The sequence below is a fragment of the Saccopteryx bilineata genome, chromosome 3 (genome assembly GCF_036850765.1).
Source record: "Saccopteryx bilineata isolate mSacBil1 chromosome 3, mSacBil1_pri_phased_curated, whole genome shotgun sequence".
NCBI lineage: Eukaryota > Metazoa > Chordata > Mammalia > Chiroptera > Emballonuridae > Saccopteryx > Saccopteryx bilineata.
The window spans coordinates 308,142,450-308,167,169 of NC_089492.1; the positions used below are offsets into that span (position 1 = coordinate 308,142,450).

Here is a 24,720-nt window from a genome sequence, read left to right on the forward strand (position 1 = left end):
CATTGACAGAGAAAGAGAGAAGGAGAGAGGAAGGAGGGGAAAAGGAAACATCAGTTTGATGTTCCACTCTGTCGTGCACTCATTGGTTGCCTCCCGTGTGTGCCCTGACCCGGGATTGAGCCCGCAACCTTGTTGTTTCAGGACACTCAACCGACTGAGCGAACCAGCCAGGGCGTCTTCATACTTTATAATAGAAAATACAATGAGCTATCTGACCAAGGCAATGTCAGGCTTTTGGGAAGCAAGACAGACTCGGACCCCAGGAGCTCAGGAGACAGATCTCAGAGACAGGGAGCAGGTAGTTCAAAAGAAATAAAGTAACGTAGGCCCTTGATAGAATTAGAGTCCCGAGGGTCTAAACCAGGGGACTAGGTGTTTGGTGGGACCACCGCACAGACAGAGTGGGGTCTGAAAACATGTCAGTGGGGACAGAAGGTGATCTCGGTTCGGGTTACTCCAGGAAGCTGTTGGAAGCACAAGCCTGAAGCTGGGGAGAGGCCTGAGAACCAGCCTACCCCAATGACAGGTGACTGATGGAACTGTCAGGTGCATGCAGTCAGTGGTTTAGGACAGAGTCCTGGGAACACCCTTGTTTGTACAGACACCAGGGAAGGAAAAAAAGGCCTATTCATGCAGGAGGCTGGAAGGAGAGCCAACAAAGTAGGAGGAAAACCAGAAATGCGTGGCGTCCGGGAGCCGGGAGAGGAGCGGCCAGCATGTGGAATGCTGCAGAGGGTTGAGTAAGAAAGAGGCAGGCAGGTGACCACTGGGTTGCTCAACATGGAAGCTGGTGGAAACGCAGACAGAGCGTGTCTGCAGGGTGCCAGCAGTGCGGAGCTCTCCGTGGAGAAGTTTTGCTGGGGAGGACGGTAGGGTTGCGGGGCTGCTTCTGGTCACTCTGTGGTCCCAGCATCACCCAGCAGAGCATCAGCCACACAGGCATCTCCGAGTGCTTGTGGAGTGACTAAGTGAGTGAATGAGTGAATCAGCAGAGGAAACAAATGAGAGAGGTGGAAAGGTGGACGGAAAAGAAAGAAATCGTAGCATCAAGTTGTAGCTGATATTTCTTCACATCTGAAGAAAAAAAGATTCTGTCATCTATGTCAACTTGCCACATTTTTAATAAAGACATTGACTTTCCCTGTCTGACTTTATTTCACTTAGCATAATAACCTCTAGCTTCATCCCTGTTGTCACAAATGGTAAGATTCCTTTCTTTTCATGGCCAAGTAGTATTCCATTGTTTATATGTACCACCTCTTCATTCTTTTTAATTTTTATTTAAAAAGAGAGAGAAAGGGGGGGAGGAGGAGGAGGAGGAGGAGAGAGAGAAACATCAATTTGTTGTTTCACTTATTTATGCATTCATTGGTTGACTCTCGTATGTGCCCTGACTGGTGATCAAACCCACAACCTTGGCACATTGGGACGATGTTCTAACCAACTGAGCTGGCTGAGTCAGGGCCCATATCTTCTTTATTCAGTAATCTACTGATGGATACTTAATTGTAATTAAAAAAATAAAATGCAAAAAAATAAAAGGTAAATTGATAAGAGTAACTTTGATAGTGTCTACAGTTTACTTACCTGATAGCCCGCTTGTCTGTGTAACCATGTTTGATGACCCCAAGAGGAAGCCATGTGTAGACATTTAACTTCCTCCCAGTCCCACTTTTCAGATGGGCCAACTGAGATCAGGATAAGCAAGTAGCTCAGTGGCCCCCAGTGAGTCATGGGATGAACTGAGCATTCAACCCAGTCTGCATGATTCTCTTTCTTTAAAGTCTATGGGAAAGGTCATACATTCCTCTATTCACACGTGTACTCATTCAGTCAGTCATTGTTTGTTCATTCATATATTTGGACAGTGATTAACACTAGAGCCCCTGGAGACAACCTGTGTGGGTTCAAACTCTGGTTCTGCCACTTACCAGCTATGTGGGTGACTTCATCTCGTGGTGCCTCAGTTTCCACATCTACAACCAGGTGTTGGGGTGGTTGAGTTCTCTCTGGGCAATGATCTTCATATTGTGTTTATGAGTAAAGCGGGAGGTATGGGGGCTTCCTGGGGAGACCTGGCAAAGGTGCTCAGAGCTGCAAGCCAATCCTTGCTCTCTGAGCTTCCTGTGAGAAAAAAGATGGGACGGGCTTTATTTGGCCAGAAGCCACAGCCTGTGGGTCTGTGTGTCAAAGAGAACCACTGAGCAGTCACTTCTCAGCCCCCATTCCCCTCAGGCCCTGGCAACCACTAATCTGTCTCCATGGCTTTGCCTATTCTGCACATTTCATATAAATGGAATACTAGCATGTGACCTCTTGTGTCTTTCTCTTTGGTTTTTTGTGTGTGTGTTTTGCCCAGCCTCATGTTTTCAAGGTTCATCCATATTGTAGCACATCTCAGTACTTCATTCCTTTTTATGGATGACAGATATTCTATTGTGTGGATGGGTCATATTTTATTTACCCAGGTAGATGGACACCAGCTTAATGGGTATGGGGTCTCTTGGGGGTGATCAAACGTTCTTGAATTAGATGTGGTGATGGTTGCACAACATGGTGAGCGTAGCCGAATTCACTGAATAGATTTTAAAATGGTTCGAGCCCTAGCCGGGTAGCTCAGTCGGTTAGAAGACTGTCCCGATACACCAAGGTTGCAGGTTTGATTCCTGGTCAGGGCACATCCAAGAATCAACCAATTGATGCATAAATAAGTAGGAAAATAATTTCATGTTTGTTTCTCTTCTTCTCCCTTCCTCTCTAAAATCAACCAATCAAATAAATAAAAAATTTAAAAAGTGGTTCAAATACCCATTTTATGTTTTGTGAATTTTACTTAAAAAAAGGTAAAGGCAGAGAGAAGGAGAGGGAAGCAGGGAGAGGGAAGGGAAGAGAGAGAAATCTGTGTTGGAGTGGAGTCATACTTGTGTTTTCAGGGTGGGTGGGGGGACAGGAATTGATTAATGTTTAAAGCTGGGAAATGTTCCAACATGAATGTGAATTTCCAGCTCTCCTTGAAAAGTCAGAAGATACAGCAACACTGGGCCCAGGCTCCCAGATGGGCAGCTCCTGACTGAAGCTAAAGGGTGAATTTTATTGTGTGTAAATTGCATCCCAATAATCCAGATCTCCCAAAAAATCCACAGAAAAGGAAAGGCTGAGTTAGGTGGTGTTTCAGAACAAATCGAATGTTGAACTTTTTTCTTCTTTTGAAAAAAGCTGAAGTTTTGTGATTCTGAATTCAGAGAGGAAAAGAGACGCATGATCACCCAAAGAGATAGTAGAATGCGGAGCCCTCTCCTCTTTGTTTCTCTCTCTCTCTCTCTTCACTCTCCTCCCTTTCTTTCTCAGTGGAAGCCTTCAGGCAAAAGAAAACAAAAGCTTTAATAGAATTCAATAAATCAATGCTATACATATAAAAAAACCTTTGAAGCAGGGAGCAGAGTTGACTGTGCATCTAAAAAGTTCAGTTAGTTAACAAGAAAGAAGAAAAGAAGGAAGGAAAGAAGGGAGGAAGGGAGGGATAGAAGGAAGGAGTGAAGGAGGGAGGGAGGGAGGGAGGAATAAAGAAAACTAAAGAAAAAAAGGAAAGAAGAAACCATAAAAAAATAATTCAGTTAGGGCTTGGCTGGCTAGCTCAATTGGATCAAGTATCTTCCCAATATGCCAACTTTCTGGGTTTGATCCTTGGTCAGGGCACATACAGGAATCAACCAATGAATGTATAAATAAGTGGGACACAAATCAATGTTTCTCTCTCTCCCCCTCCCATTCCCCTCTCTAAAAAGCAATAAAAGAAATAGTATCAAACATTTTAGTTAGAATCAGACTTCCATGGAGCTCAGTTTGGAAACCCTCTTCTGTCTCTTCCGGGCACCTCTTGTGAAATCTCTTCCTTCTCCTCGTCTCTTTCCCTGGCTCTACCTTAGGTTTCCCTGCCTTTCTCTCCCACCCTCTTGTCCCTTCCCTGTGCTGCATGGGAAGGGGCCCAGGTGTCCATGCACCCCACCCTCCCTGAGCATTTGTCACTGGGATTGGGATTGGGATTAGAACCCAGCCCCCAGATCACCTTGAGTTATCAGCAGGGAGAGCGGGGGTTGCTGGTCGGCTTGAAGAGGAAAGAAGACCTGGGGTCAGGGACCGGGTCTTCCCCCCCCAGAGCCTTCCTGGGCTCCTTCCCTGCTCCCCTTCTGCCATCTGCCTGTGAAGCTTGATTAAGCCTCATTAGAGTCAGGAAGAGTTTGCTGGGGATTAGAGGGTGCCCCACCCCATGTTTCCTTGTCCCCTTCCCTCAACCAGGAAACTGAATGGGCTGGAACAAAGAGAGTTAAAAGCTGTGTCAGCTGCCGCCTGGGACAGACAGACTGAAGGAGGGGGACAGCAGAAGAAGCAATGACAGCTGGCTGAGAAGCCAGGTGGAGAGTAGGAGCAGTGACCAGCCGCTGATGACAAGACAGGCAGGTAGGCGGACAGACTGATAACAGACAGACAAGCTAGAAGGGCAACAAGCCACATGGAGGACCCGGCAGGCAGAGAGCCAAGGTGAGGAGGGGGCAGGCAGTCCCAGGTGAGGGGGTGGGAGCAGGAGACTGGGGGAAAGAGGGGAGGGGGCAAACCATCCTCCTGAAGCCCATGTGGGAAGGATGAGGGAGGGAGGGGCAGGGTGACCAGGAAAAGGCCATCTCAGAGAAACCTCCGCCTTTTCCCCAGGACCTGGAGGTGGCCCACCATGGGGTCCAACATCTTTTTGCTCCTGTGTGTTACTGGTGAGTTCCCCGTGGAGAAGGAGAGCCTGTCCCTCCCCCATGAGGGGGCCCCCGGCACCCCATGTCGGCTCTGGCCCAGCCGGGCCGTGAGGCGGTCGGGGGCTGACTCTGCGCCCCCACTCACCTCCAGCTCCCAGGGTCCTCTCACCGCTCCCTCTGTCTTCTGCTCCATCTCCCCTCTGTCCCTTCTTGTCACTACATCTCTGTCCTCTTTCTCTCTCTGAATCTGCATTTTCCCTCTATCTTTAAGCATCTCTCCCCCCCTCTCTCTCTGTTTTCCTCTCTCTCTTCTTCCCTGTCTCTCTGGGTGTGTCACACTGTGTCTCTTTATGGGCATCACTACGTGTCTCCCTGTGTCTGGCTCTCTGTCGGGGGGGTCTCTGTGTCTTCCTCTTGCTACTTTTTCTTTCTGTGTCTCTCCATCTCTGTATCTCTGTTCCCATCTCTGGGGCTCTGACCTTGTCTCTCTGGCTCATATCCTGTCCGCAGGGCTCAGCCACACGCTCACAGAGAGGACAGAGAAGATTTACAACGGCACGGAGTGTGTCCCTCACTCGCAGCCCTGGCAGGTGGGGCTGTTTGAAGGTGCCAACCTGCGCTGCGGGGGGGTCCTTATTGACCGCAGGTGGGTCCTCACAGCTGCTCACTGCAGTGGCAGGTAAGCCCCTTGTCTGGGTCCCTTCCTGGAGTGGGAAAAACAGGGTGACAGGGAAGAGAGCGCTGGGGGTAGGGGTTCATGGGAGGGTCAAGAAGAAAGGAAATGGCCCTGCCACAAGAGAGTCTGAGGTTAGAGAGGGAGTAGGACTTTTTCAACAATGGGCGTGGGGCAGAGTTGGCTAAGGTGCAGAGGGGTGGAGAGCGGGTAGGGGTCCTGGGACCTGCCCACCCACCTCCTCCCACTCCTTCCAGTCCCAGCTTCTCCCTCTGTGTCATCTGTCACCAAACTCTGTGCAACCTCAGTGGTCCCACATGTAAAATGATGGGATTGGGCTTTCTGTGTCTGGCACTCCAGATTTTATGTGCAAAGGAAGTTTCAGACACAAAGAGATGGAGAGATTTGGGGACAGGGAGAGACACAGGAAGACAGAGAGCACTCACTCAGTTGACAGCATGGACAACCCAGGCAGTCGCTTAGGGGATGGGGACAGAGCAGTGAACAAGACTGACAGACGTCCTTACCCCTGAGGGCCTCACCAGCTAAGAGGATCAGAAGGGGATACAAAATGTAGTGGCGTACGGGGACCTGGGTGATAGAGATAGAGGCCGAGAGACTGAGCACCTTAGACAGAGAAGGAAAGCAAATGGGTGAGGGACCAAGATGACAGACAATGGGCGTGGGGCAGAGCTGGCTAAGGTGCAGAGGGGTGGAGAGCAGGGAAGGGCAGGAGGGCCTGGGAGCCCGGGGTGGGGGGAGCCCGCCTGCTGAGCCAACATAACCTCCAGCAGGTACTGGGTGCGCCTGGGGGAACACAGCCTCAGCCGTCTGGACTGGACGGAACAGATCCGGCGCAGTGGCTTCTCCGTGACCCACCCCAACTACCAGGGAGGCGTGGGGAACCATGACCACGATCTGCGGCTCCTGAGACTGGGCACCCCCGTCCGCCTGACCCGCAGTGTCCAGCCCCTGGCCCTGCCCACTGCCTGTGCAGAGGCTGGCACTGAGTGCCACATCTCGGGCTGGGGCACCACCAACCGCCCATGGAGTAAGGGGGCCCTGGGATCGGGGTCAGGATGGGCAAAAGTCTGGTTATACAGCGAGAGGTCAGGAGTCATGCCATTTCAGAGAAAGGATGGGTAAATGGTCAAACATCAGGATTGTAGTTTGCGGTCACAGTGGGTCAGGTCTGTGGAGTCCATGTGGTTAGGAATTGAGTATGGAGTGAGAAGTCATGGACCAGCAACGTGGTTAGAAGTCAGAGAGCTGTCAGGGGTCATTAGACTGGAGAAAAAGGCATATATAAATAGGATCATGGGGCCATGGGTCATGGACTCTGTTGGTCCACAAAGAGGTCATTGAAGAGTTGAGGTCATGAGGTCTACATGTTGCAAAAGCTGACCACAATCTACAAACGAAAATTAGGGATCATTGGTCTGAGATTGAAAGCCATAGAGTATGGGGTGTGCAGCCATGGAATCAGGGTTCAAGTAAACCAAGATCAGAGGTCACTTTAAAGTATGGACCAAAAGAGTCTGACCTGTGGTGGCGCAGTGGATAAAGCATTGACCTGGAATGCTGAGGTTGCTGGTTCAAACCCCTAGGCTCGCTGGCTTAGAGCATATACAGAGAAGCGACTACTATGAATTGATGCTTCCTGCTCCTCCTTTTTCTTTCTCTTTCTCTCCTCTTTCTAAAAATCAAGAAATAAAATCTTTTTTAAAAAGTTAAAGAAAAGTATGAATCTATGGTTTAGAGAATGTAGAACTAGGGTTGGACCTTGAGGTGACGACAGAGAGAGAAGATACGAGATCAAGAGGCAATGATAGGATGGAAGGTTGAAAGTCACAGAGTTGAGACTGAAGGAGGGGTCAGAGGTAGATTCACTGTATCTGAGGTTGGAGGGACAAGGAGGCTCTAGAGTTATGGCACTCCAAGTCAGAGGTTAAAGGTCAGGGGACTGGGCCAATGGACTGAGGTGAAAGCAAGTCACAAATCTAAAATTTGGAGGTTTGAAGATTATAGTGGGGGTCACACAGAGGGGATGAAGCCCAGACTTGGATTGAGCTTCCTTGAGAGGAGGGATTGGGCCCCAAAGTGAGGAGCCATGGGGGAGGAACCTGCAACATCCATCTTCCACCCCCAGATCCATTCCCAGACCTGCTCCAGTGCCTCAACATCTCCATTGTCTCCAGTGCCGCCTGCCAAGCCGTGTTCCCCGGGAGAATCACAGACAATATGGTGTGTGCGGGCGGCCTCCCGGGAAAGGATGCCTGCCAGGTGAGTGGGTGCAGGCAATGTGTCTTCACCTGGGACAGGAAGTGGAGGACAGAGACGGGAGGGGGAGGGGAACGAAGAGGAGGGTGAGTCAGGGGAAGGAAGGTAGAAGAGAAAGATGAGGTCAGAAAGAACGGGAGGCACAGAATAAGGGAGGGAGACAGAACAAGAAGAGCCAGGGAATGGAAGACAGAGAGAGGGAGGGTGGGTGGAGAGAGGAGAGGGAAATGGGGAGGGCAAAAAAAAACAGCCTGTAAGGGGAGCTCAGGCAGGTGACTGACTGCCTCTCCTGGCCTGAGTCCTTCTCATACCATCCTCCAGCTGATGCAGCCCCAGGTGAGAGTTTCCGGCATGCAGGCAGGAAAGGGGGTTGAACAGCTCTCTCATCCCCAAAATTGTTACCTCGCCCTGTCCTCTTGGGTCCTCCAGAGAGGAGGTCTGCCCCGCCCGACTAGCAAGGCCCCAGCCATCAGAATTCTCATGAAGTACCGCCCTCCTTTGCTGGGATTGGTTATTGGTGCCCATATTCTCTTCCCTCATTGGTCAGGGGTTCAGCCACTGTCCTTAAGGGAACTCTCTACCCTTTATAGAGTTCCACCCTCCCCTCCCTGGGATTGGTCATTGGTGATGGTGCTCTCTGCGTTCATTTGTCAGAGCTCCAGTCATTGTCTTTGAAGAAACTCTACTCTTTGTGAAGTCCTGCCCTCTTTCCCTGGGTCTGGCCTCTAGGAACCTTGTGTTCTTCTCTACTGTCCCGTCATTGATGCTGTCCTAACAGAACCTGGCTGTGCTCTTTCTCTGATGACCAGGCTTGGAGCCACTGTCCTCAAGGCCCAGAAATGGGTTGGGGAGAGAAAAATTGGAAAAGGACTTCTCCCATCTTCAGGCCATGTTCATTTCTCTTTTTCCTTCTAGGGTGATTCTGGTGGCCCCTTGGTGTGTGGAGGAGTCCTTCAGGGGCTGGTGTCCTGGGGGTCCGTGGGACCTTGTGGGCAAAGTGGCATCCCAGGAGTCTACACCAAAATTTGCAAATATGTGGGCTGGATCCGGAGGGTCATAAAGAACAACTGACCTGCTCCTTCTACCTCCACCTCTCAGCTTGGGGGCCACTCTGACCCTCAGAGCTCCAACACTTCCTCCATCATCAACTCCAGCTCTCACTCTTCTTGGTTTGGGGAATCTTCTCTTCAGAACTCCAACTCCAACCAGCCCTTCTAAGACCCATGGTTCAGGGAGGAGGGAGTATGTGACTATTTGGAATAAATATAACTCGAGAAGGGGTAATGTCTGTCTGTTTGGTTGAGAGTGGAACGAGAGTTCATCAGTTTCATTACTCACAGGTGGATAGATAGAGATCAGAGAAGATGAGAGGTTTCCTTCAGGGTCAACTTCAGAGAGGAGCGGAGTAGGAAAGTTAGTTTTTAAAAAAAGTTACTTGTAACAATAAAAAGAAGGGCTCTTTTTCTCCACCTGACACGACAGGAACAGTAACCCAGCACTTACAATCTTTCCAAAGGCCCATAAGTACCCGAAGGGGGAACAATACTGGCTGCAATATACCAAATGACAACTGTGAAATCAAAATTCATGACCATTTAATTAAATGTCTATAAAATGTCTGCACCACCTCTCCGGGAGGTGGAAAGAGAATTTCTCTGCAATAAATGGAAGGGGAATTTGAGGTGTGATCACGACAGCTGTGGAAACATTTGCTGAGTGCTTACTATTCGTGGCTCTCCTGAAGTCCTCATCCCAACCCCCCAAGGCAGGGCTGTAACCCCCATGTCACAGATGAAGAAACTGAGCCTCACTGGGGTGGAGTCCCTCATCCCACGTCACCATGCTGGGAAGAGGCATTGCTGAAGTTTGGGGCCAGGGCCGGCTGCTGTGAGAACCCAGGCCTACCCGGCAGTCCTGCTCTGCATCTGGTTAAGGGAGAGAAGAGGGCAAGACAGGGAGATCTAACTGATAACAAGCCAGGGGAAGTCAGGATTGTCACTCGAGTTTGCAGATGAGGAAATTGATGTGGCTTAGATTTGGGAAGTCATCGGACCCAGGTCACATAACAAGTAAGTGCCATGGCTGGACTCCAAGGGCCCTGGTGTTACTGGAGGACTGGGAGGTGGAAGAGAGGAGCAGAAGGCAAGGTGGGCAGAGGAGCTCTGGTTTCCCATTCTTGGGCCTTTACTCCCACAGGCCCTAGCCTGCCTCCCCCACCCTCCTGTCCTGCCCCTTCGCCTGGCAGCAGCCCCACCTCTGGGACGCCCCAGTTCCCCCCTCCTTGGAATGGAGAAGGGAGGGGCCAAAAAGAGGCCAGGGGCCCACCTGGGCTTGGGCTATGTGGAGGGAGAGGCAGGCACAAGAGGTGATCAGGTAGAAAAACAGAGGTTTAGACACAGGGAGAGAGACAGACAGATAAAAAGAGGGAGGCAGGGACACAGAGACAAAGCATAAGAGGAGACCTGCAGCTACAGCCTGGGAGATAAAAACAGAGAGACAGACAGAAAGGCACAGAGTCACAGAGACACAGAAAAATGACATGCATGCAGAATTACAAAGAGGCAGTGAATGATAGATGAAGAGAGAGATTCAGAGAGACAGGGCAGGATGTAGACAGATAAACAACAGGAGAAACTGAAAGACTCTGAGAGGAGAGGGGCTTGGAGAGGAGACAGGCAGGCAGCAGCGTCTTTGAGGCCCAGGGCTCATCTGGGGAGGGCCCCCACACACACCCCGCCCCCAGGGCGATAAGGCAGGGCTGGGAGGCCCCGTCATCCTGGGCCACCCCACTCCCTCCTGCCTGCCTGGTGCCTCGCGCTCCCTGCTCTGACCCAGCTTGCCGCAGCTGCCACCACCATTGTGGGCTCCCGGAGCCCCAGCCCCAGAGCCCGTGAGTCTGGGAGGGAAGGGAAGGTCGCCCTCCAGGACCAGACAGAGAGCACCAGGTGTCCTGGGTCTCGGCACCCTTTCTCCCTCTGCTCTGTCCTTCTAGGCTTGGGTGGGAGCTCTCTGTCTCTCTCTGCCTCTCCAACCGGCTGTCCCCAATCTCAGTGACCTCCAATCCTCCGCTTCTGTCACTGAGTCTAGCCCTCCACCTCCACTCCTGCTGCCCAGGGCAGATGAGGGCACTGAGCCTTCCAGCCCTGCCCAGCTCTGTCCAGCTGTCCTTCCAAGGGGCAGAGGTTCAGCAGGGCGGGATCCAGTACTCCATCCCAAGCTGAGCCCCCTCTGCTCCCCAGGGAGCCTGTGACGGGCCCATATCACCCTGGCTGGTTGTTGCTGAATGGTGCTAGTTTCCTTTCTCATCCTGCCCCAAGCTGCTGGGGCCTGGCCAGGTTGCAGGGGGGCAAGGAGAAAAACATCCTCCAAAACAAACCTCAGAGAGTCAGCAGTTGACTTAAAACAGGGCCAACCCACCACCTGCTCTAGGCCCAGGCTCTCCTAGCCAACTCCACATCCTCCTTGGATACCAGAAGTTTCTAGCCGAGATCAGGTCCATACAAGGACACCCTTCATACCAAAGATTCACCTCCAGATTTTGGAGGCTGGGGTGCTGTGAGAACGAGGGGGTTCTTCAAGCCCGGTTGTTTCCCCCTGGGGACAGTCAGCACAGGCCAGGGAGAGTGGAGAGGGCATAGATCAGCTGGCCATCTCCCCACAAAGTGATTTGGCCCCTTGTACTTCCTTGTTCCCAGAAGAAGCTGGGGCCTGCCCTCCCCCACTCCAGGCTATGACGATTCTGCGATTAATCATGCTTGCTCTGGTGACAGGTACGGTGGGTCATGGGGAAAGGCATGGGCCTCCCTCTCCAATCTCTAAAACCCCCTCACCCTCTGTGTCTGGACACAGACAAGGCCAATATTCCAAATCTAGAATAACCCAGAAGGCATCTGAATGGATGTATGAGCCATAATGAGGTCCTAGAGGCCCTTTGCTGTAGCAGGTATCACCCCTTCAGATGCGGGAATGGGGAGAGGGTCCAAGGAGAGGGGCCACGGTAGGTGGCCTGCTGGCCTGGAGGACATTCAAGAAGCTCCAGTCAGTGGCTACCGGCCAGCCGCTCTGGAAGGAGCTCAGGCATTGGACTTCCGGCCTGTCCTCGCAGTGCGTCCAGGCGGACAGCAGGCCCGGGCGCAGACACCTCCCTCCCCCTCTCCTGGGAGCCCTCGCGTGCCTGAGCCCGCTCTTTTGCTCTCACCCCCTCCAGGGCATGTAGGGGGAGAGACCAGGATCATCCAGGGGCACGAGTGTCGTCCTCATTCCATGCCCTGGCAGGTGGCTCTGTTCCAGAAGACGCGGCTGCTCTGCGGAGCCACCCTCATCGCCCCCAAGTGGCTGCTGACAGCCGCCCACTGCCGCAAGCCGTGGGTGCGGGGGCCGGGGCGGGCCGGGAGGGGGCTGGATGGAGGGATGGGAGGAGAGGGCAGAGGGGCGGGGAGAGTGTGCATAGGGTGAGGAGAGTCAGGCTCCAGGTGCGCACGGGAGTGGGGTGGCCTTAGCATCGATGGTGGGGGCCACTTGGGACGGAGGGGGGGGGGGGTGGACGATGTTCCTCCCTGAGGGCCTGAGGCTGGGCGCTGGGCGGGGTACAGTCTGGAAGAGGGCTTCGGACAGGAGTGAGGTTGCAAGCGAACGTGTGGCCCCTCAGCCCCTCGGGTGCATCTGTGTCTCCCGGACCCCACACCCCATGCCTCTCCCGACCCTCCCAGCTCTGACCACCGTCTCTCCCACCTCAGCCGATACGTAGCGCGCCTGGGGGAGCACAGCCTTCAGTGTCCCGACAGCCATGAGCAGATCCGAATCGCCACTGAGTCCTTCCCCCACCCAGACTTCAACAACAGCCTCCCCAACAAAGACCACCGCAATGACATCATGCTGGTGAAGATGGCGGCGCCAGCCTTCATCACCTGGGCCGTGCGACCCCTCACCCTGTCCAGACACTGTGTCGCTCCGGGCACCCGCTGCACCATTTCCGGCTGGGGCTCCACGTCCAGCCCCCAGTGTAGGCGCCCCGCGGGGGAACGTGGTGGGGGTAGCGTGGTCGTGGTTGTGGAAGGCCATGGGAAGCCAAATGAGTCACAGTGATAGAAGAGAGGATGTCGGTGGTGGGACCAGGTGGCAGGAAGAGTGAGGGCCGGTGTGCTGGGGGGGCGGGGGGAGTGAGGCCGTAGAGACAGAAGTCTGGGCCTCGGAGTCAGACAGTTAGGCTGTGCAGCCCCAGGTCCACAACCTGCCGTTGCAGGACCTCGGGCAGGCGGCTTCACCTCTCTCAACCTTGGTTTTCTTCTCTATAAAACAAGAATAACCACACCCACCTACCAGGGCCGGATTAGAGATATGTATATAGGGCAACGAAGAATTTACTCGATAGCTATTGCGACAAGCAGAGGGAGAGAGGAGTTGGCTGTAAGCAAGCGAGCAAGCAAGCGCAGGGACGGGCTTCAGAGCAAGGTCCCAGGCGCTGGGTGCAGAGGGAGAGCCCAGCAGTGTGGGAAAGTGAGCCAGGAGGCTCGTTTCCCACATCCTGCCGTTTCCACAGTGCACCTGCCCAATACCTTGCGGTGTGCGAACATCACCATCATGGATCACAGGGAGTGTGAGAACGCGTACCCCAGAAACATCACAGACACCATGGTGTGTGCCAGTGTTCAGGAAGAGGGCAAGGACTCGTGCCAGGTCAGAGGGCAGGGCCTCCGTCTCCAACCTCCAGTGTCTCCATCTCTATCCACACACTCATCCCGATTCTAACCCTCTCGGTCCCCTGCCATCCCAAATCCATTTTCACACTTGGTTCCCATTCCTAACTAATGCCATCCTTATTTCTACCCTAACCAGCCTGAAATCCATTTTCAATCCTAACTCCATCTTTGTTCCTACCCATAACCCCAGCCTCATCCTCAAGCCCCTCTTCAATCTCCACCACACTTCCAACACCATCCCCACCTCCTCCCAGAACACCACACCAGACACCTTCCCCTCTCCCTTAGCCTCTTGTCCTCTCTGATTGGGTATCTCTCCCCATCCCCAGGGTGACTCTGGAGGTCCTCTGGTCTGTAACGGGTCTCTTCAAGGCATTATCTCCTGGGGTCAGGACCCCTGTGCTGTCACCAGGAAACCTGGTGTCTACACGAAGGTCTGCAAATACATGGACTGGATCCAGGAGACAATGAAGACCAATTAGCCGGGACCAGCTCACCGCCCTCACCAGCACCCCATCCTTGCGTGGTGATGCGGTTCCTGTTTGTTATTGAGCTGAGCCAGGACAACTTTATATGTTTTCTTGGGGCCTTCAGAGAGATACTGGAGCTCAACAAGGAACTCGGGTTTCAAATCCAGCCTGTTAGTAATTTGTGACTCGGAGTGATTATTAACAGCTGTTTGGTTCACTATTGTATTATCCCCAGCCCCAAAGACAATACTGGCACAAGATTTCAATAAACAAATGAATTCTGAATGCTTACCATGTGCCAGATCCTGGCCTAGGGCTTTGAAATGTATCCATGAGCCCTAGCAGGGTGGCTCGGTGGATAGAGCATCATGCCAGCGTGCCAAGGTCATGGATTTGATCCCCGGTCAGGGCACATAGAAGAAGCAACCAAAATGCACAACTGAGTGGAACAACGAGATGATACTTCTTTCTCTTTCTCCCTTTCCCTCTCCCTGCCCCACTGGCTAAAGTCAAAGGAAAAAATGTATCAATGTATTCAGTTAGAACAGGGGTAGTCAACTTTTTTATACCTACCGCTCACTTTTGTATCCCTGTTAGTAATAAAATTTTCTAACTGCCCACCAGTTCCACAGTAATGGTGATTTATAAAGTAGGGAAGTAACTTTACTTTCTAAAATTTATAAAGCAGGCCTGACCTGTGGTGGCGTAGTGGGATAGAGCGTCGACCTGGAACGCTGAGGCCGCCTGTTCGATATCCTGGGCTTCCCTAGTCAAGGCACATATGGGAGTTGATGCTTCCTGCTCCTCCCCTTTCTCTCTCTCTCTCTCTCTCTCTCTCCTTTCTAAAAATTAAATAAATAAAATCTTAAAAAAAAACCTTAAAATAAAAAATAAATCTTAAAATAAAATAAAATAAAATTTATAAAGCAGAGTTACAGCAAGTTAAAGCATATAATAATAATTACTTACCAAGTACTTTATGTTGGATTTTTGCTAAGTTTGGCAGAATAAATCTTTATAAAACAACTTACTATAGTTAATATCTTTTTATTTATACTTTGGTTGCTCCGCTATCGCCCACCATGAAAACTGGAACACCCACTAGTGGGTGGTAGGGACCAGGTTGACCACTGAGTTAGAAGGATCAATGAACTTAATCTTCACAAAAGCCTAACGAGGTCAGCACTATTGTTTTACCTATTTTGCAGATGGGAAAACTAAGGCACAGTGAAATGAAGTCACTTGCTCATGGTCAAACAGCCAGTAAGCAGAAAAGCAAAAAGTTTGAAACAGGGGTGATTTCTTTTCTTTTTAAATTTATTCATTTTTAGAGATAAAGGGAGAGAGAGAGAGAGAGAGAGAGAGAGATCAATTTGTTGTCCCACTTAGTTATGCATTCATTGGTTGATTCTCATATGTGTTCTGACTGGGGACTGAACCCACAACCTTGGTATATTAGGATGACGCTCCAACCAACTGAGCTACCCAGCCAGGGCCAGGGTGGTGGGGGTGGGGGTCTTCACTATTAAGCAGTACCATCTTGATACTCAGTTTGTCTCCTTACCTGTCAAGACGTTCATGCATGCAAAAGGTACGCTAGTAGGCAAAATCAGTCCGTCCGCATACAAAGAACACTGAATGATGGGACCTTTCCGGCCTCCATGATGGGGTGGTTCACTATTGTATTATCCCCAGCCCCAGAGACAGTCCTGGCACAGTCCTGGCATGAGACTCGCACAGGCCAATACTGTAGCCACTAACCACATGTGACTATTTACATTAAAATTACGTAAAATCAGAAGTGTCATTCTAAATTATCTTTAAATATTTTATTGATTGATTTGAGAGAGAGAGAAATACCGACTTGTTGTTCCACTTATCTATGCATTCATTGGTTGATTCTTGTATGTTCCCTGACTGGGGATCAAACCCACAGCCTTGGTGCATTGAGACAATGGTATAACCAACTGAGCTACCTGGTCAGAGCCCAGAAATGTCATTCTTTAGACCCACTTGACACTTATCAAATGTGCCATAGCCACATGTGTCTGTTGGCTGCCATGTTGGGTGGCATAGAAGAGCATTGCCATTGTCGCAGAGCCTGACTTCATAGCGCTGAGCTGGACACGCTCTGGAACTGACTTCTCACTGGAGAAGTGGCAGGGCAGATAGTCCAGCACCTAGGTCCTTAGCCATTGTCCTGCTCCCTTCGCAGGGGAGGTAGCTGGCATGGGGTGTGTGTGTGTGGGGGGGGGGGAAGAGCCCAGAGCTGGAGCGGGAGCCTCCTGGTTGTTAGGTGGACTTGCTGTGTGTGACCTCCGTGAGTCAGTGCCCTCTCTGAGCCTCTCATGTCTCACCTGAAATAAGGGAGTTGGCTGAGGTGATGTGGACACAGCCTCCTGTGATTCATGGGCCTGGAGGTACACGGGTGGCAGGGAGGAGGTGACATGACCACACATGGGGACGACGCAGAGCCCCCAGCACACACTGAGCCCACTGCTCTGGCTGTAGGGTTGGGCTCAGGCACAGAACATCCCTCTAGGCCGCAGTCTCTGCCTCCCCCTCTCCCTGCCAGCCTTCTGGACTTTCCTATGTTGCCACTCCAGGTTTTCATCTCCCTGTATATTTGTTTCCCAGGCAAGCATTTTCCTGTTTATTTCCTTCCCTTTTGCTCACGATCACCTATCTCCAGTACTGTCCCCGCCACCTTCAGACCCCCTGGTACTCTTTCTTCCTACCCGGGAAGATTTCTTGGAACTGGAGACCTAGGGAAATCCCCCACGGAACCCAGCTCCAAAAAGGGTGTTTCGGGCATTGGGAGAAGCCTGTATTCCCGGGCCCCTCCCAGAGCAGGAATCTGAGGCCCAGGTTGAGTGACAACCGCACCCACGGTATAATTAAGGAGAGGGAAAGGGAGGGGGTGACCCCCGCGGGGGAGGGTGAGGAAGTTTCCGGGCTCTCCGAGGTTAAAAGGGAAGGCCTGGCCAGGGGTCCCTGGGCAGAGGATCCCAGCGACCCACAAGGCAGGGCAGAATCACTCCTTGGTGTCCTTCCTTCTTCCCCTCGGCGACTCCCAGGTGAGGCGGGACGCACCTCACTCTGGCTGAGGACCTTCGAACGGCAGGCAGCAGCCCAGCTGGAGCCTCCGTTTCCTTTCAGACCCCCCCACCCTAGCTGTGAAGGAGAGCGAAACCTCACGCCCAAAGAGGCTGTCTGCCGTGCCGGGACGGCCCCGGCCGGGAGGGCGCTCCCCTCCGCTGTAGGGAGGTCAGGACGACGCAGCCAGGGGCATCATTAGGATAATTGCACCCATTACCGCTGTTCCGGTTGGATTCGCCCTTCCACCCGCCCCTAAGGTTGTGGGTCGCAGGCAGGTTACACTAGTCCCCGCGGGATGGGGTGGCTTAGGCTGGGCAGACGGGCACGGCGCGATGAGGGTCTCTGTTAGGACATCTTTTTAAACCCGCCCCTTGTCCCCCTAGCCCAGGTCTTGGCCATGAGACCCCTGCACTTTCGCCTCTCCGGCGCCTCTGGAGCCCGGGCCCCGGTGAGGCTGCTGCTGCCGCTGCTGATGGCGCAACTCTGGGGTGAGGCGGGGTCAGGGCTCGGCGGGATGCTCCGAAGCCGGGGGCGATGGGACAGTGAGCTCTCACTACCAACCTCCGCACTCCGCTCCTGCCCTGGGGACCCCAGCACCCACCCACCGGCCCGGGGCAGACCGCGCCCCCGAGCCAGCCCCGCCCCGTCTAGCTCCGCCCCGGTGCCGCGCCCCCCACGCTGCGTGTATCCTCTCTCCCTTTTCTTCCAGCCCGCGTCCTTTCCTCGCCCCTAACTCCACCCGGTGCCAATCCCGTCCTCTCACTCCGCTCCATTCTGCGCCGGTCCCTTCTTACTCCGCCCTATTTTATCCCAAGTCTTGCCTTAGCGCTTTTTGCGCCCCTATGCCAGGACTTGGCGTTATTCCCACACCTACTCCTCACCTACCCCGCCCCGCGCTCTATCCCCGCCTCCTCTGTCCCGGCCACTCCGGACCCACCCTGTTTCTCCATCCCGCCCTGTGCCCGCCTTCTTCCCTGTTCAATCCTATTTTCTTCTCCCACTTCTATTAGTTCCCAGCCAGATACCACCCCCCTCCCCCACTTCCCACCTTCTCACGAGTTCTGGTTGCGCCCCTCCCCGCACCCCTCCTACGTCCGTGGCCTCACTCGGACCCTAAAACCCAGCCTTTGCCCTGCCCTGCCTTCTCTGATCGCCACCTCTTTCTCCAGCTGCAGAGGCGGCGTTTCCCAGAAACGACACGGCTTGGGACCCCGAGGTCTCTGGTGCCCCGTGCGCGCGCGGCTCGCAGCCCTGGCAGGTCTCCCTCTTCAATGGCCTCTCGTTCCACTGCGCGGGTGTCCTGGTGGACAAGAGTTGGGTGCTCACGGCCGCGCACTGCGGGAACAACAAGTAGGGGAGCTCCTCGGATCGCCACAGAGGCGCTGTGGAGGCAGGGCCGGGGAGGGGGCTGGGAGAGCTGGGACACTTGAGGGTACAGAATTGTCCCTGCTCCTTGTAGGGTCAGTCCTGGAGGGCTTCCTGTAAAAAGAGAGGTGGGGAGAGGGCTGTGCTGTGGCCACCAGGAGGCGCTGTGGTCCTTATCATTTCTAGGCCCTTCCATCACCTCTGGCCACCTGATTCTCCTTGGGTTCCATTTAGGTGTAGACAGGTGTGTGCAACAGGCAAAAGTTGAGGCCTGGTGTGGTTAGGAATTTAGAACTAAAAGAAATTGTTCATCTCATGAGTCCTCATCGGGGATGCAGGAAAGGATAGGCTTACCCAGGTTGACCCCCAGCAGAATCAAGGGACCCAAATACCTGATTGTTCTTCCCCATGTCCCAAGAAGTCAGGTCCCCAGATATCCTCTGCTCCACTCACTCCTTTCTAAGGATTCTGGGTCCCCAGTCCCCTCCTCCCTCAGATCCAGAAGTCCCAGGCCCCTTCTAGGACCCAGGGCTCTACCCCAACCCTGCTGCCTGAACCCTCCTTCCCAAAAAGGTACAGTCTCTACAAAGGCTTTGCCTCCAGATGGCTCTTCCCTCCCCAGGCAGCTGTGGGCTCGAGTTGGGGACGACCATCTGCTGCTTCTCCAGGGTGAGCAGCTCCGCAGAACCACTCGCTTTATTATGCACCCCAAATACCACCAGGGCTCAGGCCCCATCCTGCCCAGGCGGACAGATGAGCATGATGTCATGTTGCTGAAGCTGGGCAGGCCTGCTGTGCTTGGGCCTCGCATCCAGACCCTGCGCCTGCCCTACAGCTGTGCCCAGCCCGGAGAGCAGTGCCAGGTCGCTGGCTGGGGCACCACCGCCTCCCGAAGAGGCAAGAGCTGGGGCCCTAGACTCCCGGGTCTGAGGTGGGAGGGGCTGGGGGCCGGACTCCGGGTCTGAGGGGGAGGGGCCTGAGGGAGGAGGGGCGGGGCCTTGGCAGTAGGGATGGAAACAGTTTGCTTGTCTGGACTCCTGTATCCTGGAGCATTGGGTCAGGATCCTGGGATAACGTGATGTTTTCTCCCATTAGTGAAGTACAACAAGGGCCTGAGCTGCTCCAGGGTCACTATCCTGAGCCCTAAAGAATGCGAGGTCTTCTACCCTGGCGTTATCACCAACAACATGATGTGTGCGGGACTGGACCAGGGCCAGGACCCCTGTCAGGTAGGGTCTGTCCAGTGAGGATCTCAGACCCGTGGAACTGAGTATCGGGAGATTATGGGAAAGCAATTAACCCCATTCTTGTCCCCAACCCCATAGCCACCCAGCCCAACATCATCCCCATGTCCAACGCTATCCCATCCTTACCTCAGTTTCATCCTTGTCAACAAAAATACACCCAAACCTATATAAAATTTCTATGAGTTTATTTGAATCAAAATTTTCAGGACATCCCTGGGAGCAAGATCTCAACGAATTGGGAAAATGCTCAGAGAAGAGCAGGCCTGCAGTTTATTTTATACATTCAGGATCGAAGGGGGTTACATGAAGCCTGTGGGTGGCAGAGCAAGGAGGCAGGAGAAAGCAAAGCTGGGAGATCTCTGGATTTCACATTGGCGGGCACAAGAGAGTTAGCCTCTCGCATTTGCACTAAATGATCCAGAGAAGGTATGCGGGCCACAAGATAACAAGTTCTGGGGTTTTGATCTGGTGCCAGCAGCTGTACCTACCTCCAGGGGGTTTGGAAAAGAAGGGTACTCTCACATTTCAAAGGCATGTCAACCTAGATGCATAAGAAAGATGGCCAGGGTTTGATTAAGGTCAAGGTTGACCTTTGGTAAGCAAGCTGTGGGCCAGGGACATGGTGACCTGCCATGACCTGCCCAGTTAGGAATGTGTCAGCAGGCCATCCTGAGTGGTGACGTTCAGTCTCAGCATTGGTCAGGCCTGTCCTGTAGCCCCCTGAGCTGGTCAGACTTATGACAAAGCCCCTTTTCTACTCAAACCCCACATCCAACTCTGCCTCCTTGAGCCCGTCTCCTCCTGCCCAACCTTGTCCCCAGCCTTGCCCCCTTCCCATGCCATCTTGAACTTCATTCCCATCCTTAAGCCATTCCTGCACCACCATCCCCGCCCGTCTCTGCAGATCCATCTCCATCGCCCCCTACCCCATCAGGAGCTAGAATCTCAGCTCCATCTTGTCTTCATTCTCACTACTTGATCCAACACCCATAACCCGAGTTCAGCTCCACCCCATCTCGCCCTGCTTCGTGCCTAATGCACCCAAACCCCATCTTCATCTCTACCCCCTCCTTCTCCATCACTGTCTCTGGCCCCCAAGTGGCAGCCCTCACTTCCGTGTATTTATTTGATCTCCACTTCCTCCTGCCCCCAGAGCGACTCCGGTGGCCCTCTGGTCTGTGATGAGACCCTGCAAGGCATCCTTTCCTGGGGTGTCTACCCCTGCGGCTCCGTGCCACATCCAGCGGTCTACACACCGATCTGCAAGTACACCTCTTGGATCGAGAAAACCATTCGCTCCAACTGACCCAGTGGTCCTGTGACTCCTTCACTGTCCGCTGTGTTTCTGGCACAGTCAGCTAGACGCTTCTCCTCCCCATTCCAAACACTGCCCCACACCCTGACCTGCTAACATTTCTTCTCTTCCCTCATCTTCCTGCCCACTTATGTTCCCTGCCCCCGATGAAGCTGGAGTGTGGGAAGCGAGGACAACGTTTTGTTCGAGAGAGGCAAGGTAGCAGGTGGTCACCTGGTTTCTGAGAGAGGTTATCAGTCACCCAGACTGGCTTCCTCTACCATTCTCTGCTGTGTGACATTGGGCAAGTCAAGGACCTCTCTGAGCCTTGGCTTCCTCACCTGGAAAACAGGGACAAAGAAGTACCTACCTCATAGATGTGTTGTGAGGAGACTGATGTAATGTATGTCTGAGTGTAGATTATTAATTCCCAGTAAAGCATTAATTAGCACGGTAGGTGGTGAGCTCTGACTAAATATTACTTGATGTCGCGATCTGTGAAGAGGTCCTGGGAGACCATGGACTTGGTGAGAAAAGCACAGGGGTGGCCCCCAATCCTACCCCCTTCGCACCATCCGCATGTCCGTCCCTCAAGGCTAAGGGGAAAATCATGTCCATCCTCTTCTGAAGTTCTATGAAGCACTTCTTAACCATTTCCTCCTCCCCTCCCACTGTTCCCCATGTCTGGGTCCACCCAACACCAGTTCGTCCTGTCCCAGCACGAGCTGGGCTGGCTCTGAGTCATCTGGTACCTTCTCTGCCTTCCTGGGGCCCCTGGGACCCAAGGGGCCTCACCCTGCATCCGTGCCAGCCTCTAGCACCAGGGGAACTCTCCTCACCTCAGTTGTTAGGTTCACACAAAAAAGCCCACTGCCATTTAGGGGAACTTCTTCTGTCTGTTTGTTTGTTAAATCCACCTGCACCCCCTCACCAGAGGAGGGCTGCACCCCAGCCAATCGTGTCTTCATGCTCATCCCTATCCAAGCTCATAATCCAAGTCTAATTCCATCCCCGCCCCCATCCCAAACTGTTTCAGATTTGTTCTGAAAATGGGGAAGGAGGGCTTCTTTTCCACTCTCTGAAACTGTCTCTGTGAGACTGTGCCTGGGCTGGAGGCGAGCTCGGGTCGGGCCGGGGGTGGGCTGGTGGATGGGGCAGTTATACACAGCATCCAGATGAAGCTAACAAACGTTCTGCCTTCTCCACTCCGCCTGGATTACGTAGCCGTGATGTAAACTGAACATACGTACAAGAGAAACTTACCATCTGGCACACATTGTTTTTGTTTCCTTCCTTTTTTTTTTTTTCAGTTGAACTTAGTGGAGTAACACTGGTTAATATATATATTGTAAGTGTACAGGCAATTCTACAGGTCTCAGGCGCCCAATTCTACAACACATCTCTGTGGACCCTACTGGGTGTTTCCCTCCAATTCTAAGTCAAGTCTTTGTCCATCACCATTCATCCCCCTTCTACTCTCCTCCATGTATCCCCTTTCAAACACCAATATATTGAGCATTTCTTAGGAGCCTGGTGCTGGGCTGGGAACAGAGTGGTGACTGTAAGGTCCCTGCCCTCACCGGCCACAGAAGGATGGTGCACAGTCCTCTGACTCTTCCCCGCTCCCATTAGCACACCCAGGAAACAGCAAGGGGGCATATCAGCCAAGTTTGTAATGCAAAGATCAGAATTCAAAAACTTGATTTGTTTAAAGGCAATTCACCCGATCATTTAATCATGCCTCAAGTGTTTACTGAACTCTGACCTACGTCAGGTCCTAGAGATGAATCAGACTGGGCCCTACACACAAGGAGCTGCCAGTCAGGTCAGAAAGACAGGAGAGCCTTACATTCTTGGCATTCACAGCTCTACTCAAAGGTCACCTCCTTAAGGAGGCCTTCCAGGATTGCCCTCCATAAGGGTCCCCCCCCACCCAAAGTCACCAATTTATTTTATTTTTTTTTATTTTAAAATTTTATTTATTGATTTTAGAGGGGGGGGGATGTATGAGACAGAACCATCCACCTCTTCCTGTATGTGTCCTAACCAGGAATCAAACCCACAACCTTTGCATATCAGGACAACTCGAACCAATTGAATTATCCAGCCAGGGCCATTGCTTTCTGTCTTTTGCAGCACTTGTTATAGCTGAAAAGGTCTAATTGATTTGTTTACAATGATCTGTTTCCTCTTTCCTCCTACCCAATCTATGAGGGCAAGAACTTTGATTTCTTCACTGTGATTTTCTAAGCATCTAGTACACTGCCTGGAACACAGAAGTAATTTTTTTTTTTTGTATTTTTCTGAAGTTAGAAACAGGGAGGCAGTCAGACAGACTCCTGCATGCGCCCAACCAGGATCCACCCAGCATGCCCACCAGGGGGCAATGCTCTGCCCATCCGGAGCGTCGCTCTGTCACAACCAGAGCCATTCTAGCACCTGAGGCAGAGGCCATGGAGCCATCCTCAGTGCCAGGGCCAACTTTGCTCCAATGAAGCCTTGGTTGCGGGAGGGGAAGAGAGAGACAGAGAGGAAGGAGAGGGGGAGGGGTGGAGAAGCAGATGGGTGCTTCTCCTGTGTGCCCTGGCTGGGAATCAAACCCGGACTCCTGCACGCCAGGCCAACGCTCTACCACTGAGCCAAGCAGCCAGGGCCAACACAGAAGTAATTTAACACATTGTTGAATTAAAAAAAATAACACAGGTCAGCCTGACCTGTGGTGGTATAGTGGGTAAAGCATTGACCTGGAATGCTGAGGTTGTTGGTTTAAAACCCTGGGTTTGCCTGGTCAAGGCACATATGAGAAGCAACTGCTATGAGTTGATGCTTTCTGATCCTCCCCAGCCTTTCTCTCTTTCTCCTGTCTCTCTCAAATCAATCAATAAAATTTTTTTAAAATGAGTAAACACAGATTGATCAATGCTGTAACAGAAAGAGGTACAGAGTGCCCCAGGGAGGCACCAAGGACTCTTTCTGAAGGAGTCAAGTAAGTCTTCTCAGATGAGGAGGCATTGTGTGAGGTTTTAAAGGATAAGTAAGAGTTCACCAGTTACAGAAGGAAGTGTATTGCTATCACTTCCTGTGTGACCTGGAATGCTCTACTTCAACCGCCCCCCTCCCACACACACACACATTGTGAATTAGAGGCTGAAAAGACTCTTTTGAGACGTAATAAGGAAGTATACAGGAAATGCTTCCCTACCTGCCAAATACAGAGTCAATACCAGTAAAGGTAGCTGTTTGAGATGTTCTTAAAAGTAGGTGGTACGGCACTTAGCTCATGAAGGTATTTAATCCTTAGTCGCAAGACCTCCTTATCTGGAGAAGAAATAAGTCAACACCAGCCATAGGAGGCAGTGCCTGGCTCTGTAGGAGACAGACAGACAGACATATAGTTATTGAATACTTACAATGTGTCAGACACTATAGTTCTTCTTAAGTGGGAATTCACTAATCCCTCTACCACCCTGTTACTACTGCTACCTAATGAATGGGGCAATGAATAAAGGTCCAGTGACCTGCTCAAGTTCACACACCTAGTTATTGTCAATGTTGAGATCTGGACCCAGGCAGTCAAGGTCCACAATTCATGCTCCAAGCTGCTATGCCATTATGCGGATGCATTCACAGGGAACACAGACCAGGCGTGTTCATCAGGGTTGTGACAAGTAGAAGAGGTTGTGAGTGCTAATGGGAAAAAAAATAAAATAAAAAAGGACTCTGGAGCAGCAGTGAAGGCTTTCTAGAGAAGGGAGGGTTGTTTAGATTGGGTCTTGAAGGATGAGTAGGAGTTCACCAGGAAAAGAAGGACCTTGAGAAAGACATTCAGTCTTTGGATGAACATATTCCAA

General features: G+C 52.3%; 3 protein-coding genes across 7 annotated transcripts; all 3 read left to right on the forward strand.

The window, feature by feature from the left end:
- Window positions 1-4,338: 4,338 nt before the first annotated feature.
- On the forward strand, window positions 4,339-8,974 carry KLK12 (kallikrein related peptidase 12). Of its 3 annotated transcripts, none has more exons than XM_066271389.1 (6): window positions 4,339-4,539; window positions 4,708-4,763; window positions 5,253-5,421; window positions 6,210-6,466; window positions 7,565-7,698; window positions 8,611-8,974. In XM_066271389.1, the coding sequence occupies exons 1-6, from the start codon at window positions 4,511-4,513 to the stop codon at window positions 8,764-8,766; spliced, it is 801 nt and encodes a 266-aa protein (XP_066127486.1). In that variant the 5' UTR covers window positions 4,339-4,510; the 3' UTR covers window positions 8,767-8,974. The 3 variants fall into 3 exon arrangements, with proteins under 3 accessions (XP_066127486.1, XP_066127485.1, XP_066127487.1); XM_066271388.1 differs by having other exon boundaries at window positions 4,345-4,539; window positions 6,207-6,466; XM_066271390.1 differs by having other exon boundaries at window positions 4,354-4,458; window positions 6,207-6,466.
- A 1,493-nt stretch (window positions 8,975-10,467) lies between these two features.
- Window positions 10,468-14,524, forward strand: KLK11 (kallikrein related peptidase 11). The gene is made up of 6 exons (XM_066265263.1): window positions 10,468-10,585; window positions 11,391-11,465; window positions 11,903-12,059; window positions 12,432-12,697; window positions 13,235-13,371; window positions 13,724-14,524. The coding sequence occupies exons 2-6, from the start codon at window positions 11,426-11,428 to the stop codon at window positions 13,874-13,876; spliced, it is 753 nt and encodes a 250-aa protein (XP_066121360.1). The 5' UTR covers window positions 10,468-10,585; window positions 11,391-11,425; the 3' UTR covers window positions 13,877-14,524.
- Window positions 14,525-16,861: 2,337 nt separating this feature from the next.
- KLK10 (kallikrein related peptidase 10) lies at window positions 16,862-21,325 on the forward strand. Of its 3 annotated transcripts, none has more exons than XM_066271392.1 (7): window positions 16,875-16,941; window positions 17,024-17,234; window positions 17,347-17,451; window positions 18,133-18,313; window positions 18,951-19,225; window positions 19,424-19,557; window positions 20,729-21,325. In XM_066271392.1, exons 3-7 carry the CDS (start codon window positions 17,361-17,363, stop codon window positions 20,879-20,881), a joined length of 834 nt encoding a protein of 277 aa, XP_066127489.1. In that variant the 5' UTR covers window positions 16,875-16,941; window positions 17,024-17,234; window positions 17,347-17,360; the 3' UTR covers window positions 20,882-21,325. The 3 variants fall into 3 exon arrangements, with proteins under 3 accessions (XP_066127488.1, XP_066127489.1, XP_066127490.1); XM_066271393.1 differs by having other exon boundaries at window positions 17,024-17,220; XM_066271391.1 differs by lacking the exon at window positions 17,024-17,234 and having other exon boundaries at window positions 16,862-16,941.
- Window positions 21,326-24,720: the final 3,395 nt, after the last annotated feature.

Bases quoted from the DNA above. Each gene is read 5' to 3' on its own strand.
- KLK12 (XM_066271388.1), top strand. From the start codon at position 4,511: ATGGAGGACCCGGCAGGCAGAGAGCCAAG. The intron at 4,540-4,707 runs GTGAGGAGGGGG...CCTTTTCCCCAG, and splicing joins CCGGCAGGCAGAGAGCCAAG to GACCTGGAGGTGGCCCACCA. The intron at 4,764-5,252 runs GTGAGTTCCCCG...TCCTGTCCGCAG, and splicing joins TTTGCTCCTGTGTGTTACTG to GGCTCAGCCACACGCTCACA.
- KLK11 (XM_066265263.1), top strand. From the start codon at position 11,426: ATGACGATTCTGCGATTAATCATGCTTGCTCTGGTGACAG. The intron at 11,466-11,902 runs GTACGGTGGGTC...CACCCCCTCCAG, and splicing joins CATGCTTGCTCTGGTGACAG to GGCATGTAGGGGGAGAGACC. The intron at 12,698-13,234 runs GTAGGCGCCCCG...CCGTTTCCACAG, and splicing joins CTCCACGTCCAGCCCCCAGT to TGCACCTGCCCAATACCTTG.
- KLK10 (XM_066271391.1), top strand. From the start codon at position 17,361: ATGAGACCCCTGCACTTTCGCCTCTCCGGCGCCTCTGGAGCCCGGGCC. The intron at 17,452-18,132 runs GTGAGGCGGGGT...CTCTTTCTCCAG, and splicing joins GCTGATGGCGCAACTCTGGG to CTGCAGAGGCGGCGTTTCCC. The intron at 18,314-18,950 runs GTAGGGGAGCTC...TTCCCTCCCCAG, and splicing joins GCGCACTGCGGGAACAACAA to GCAGCTGTGGGCTCGAGTTG.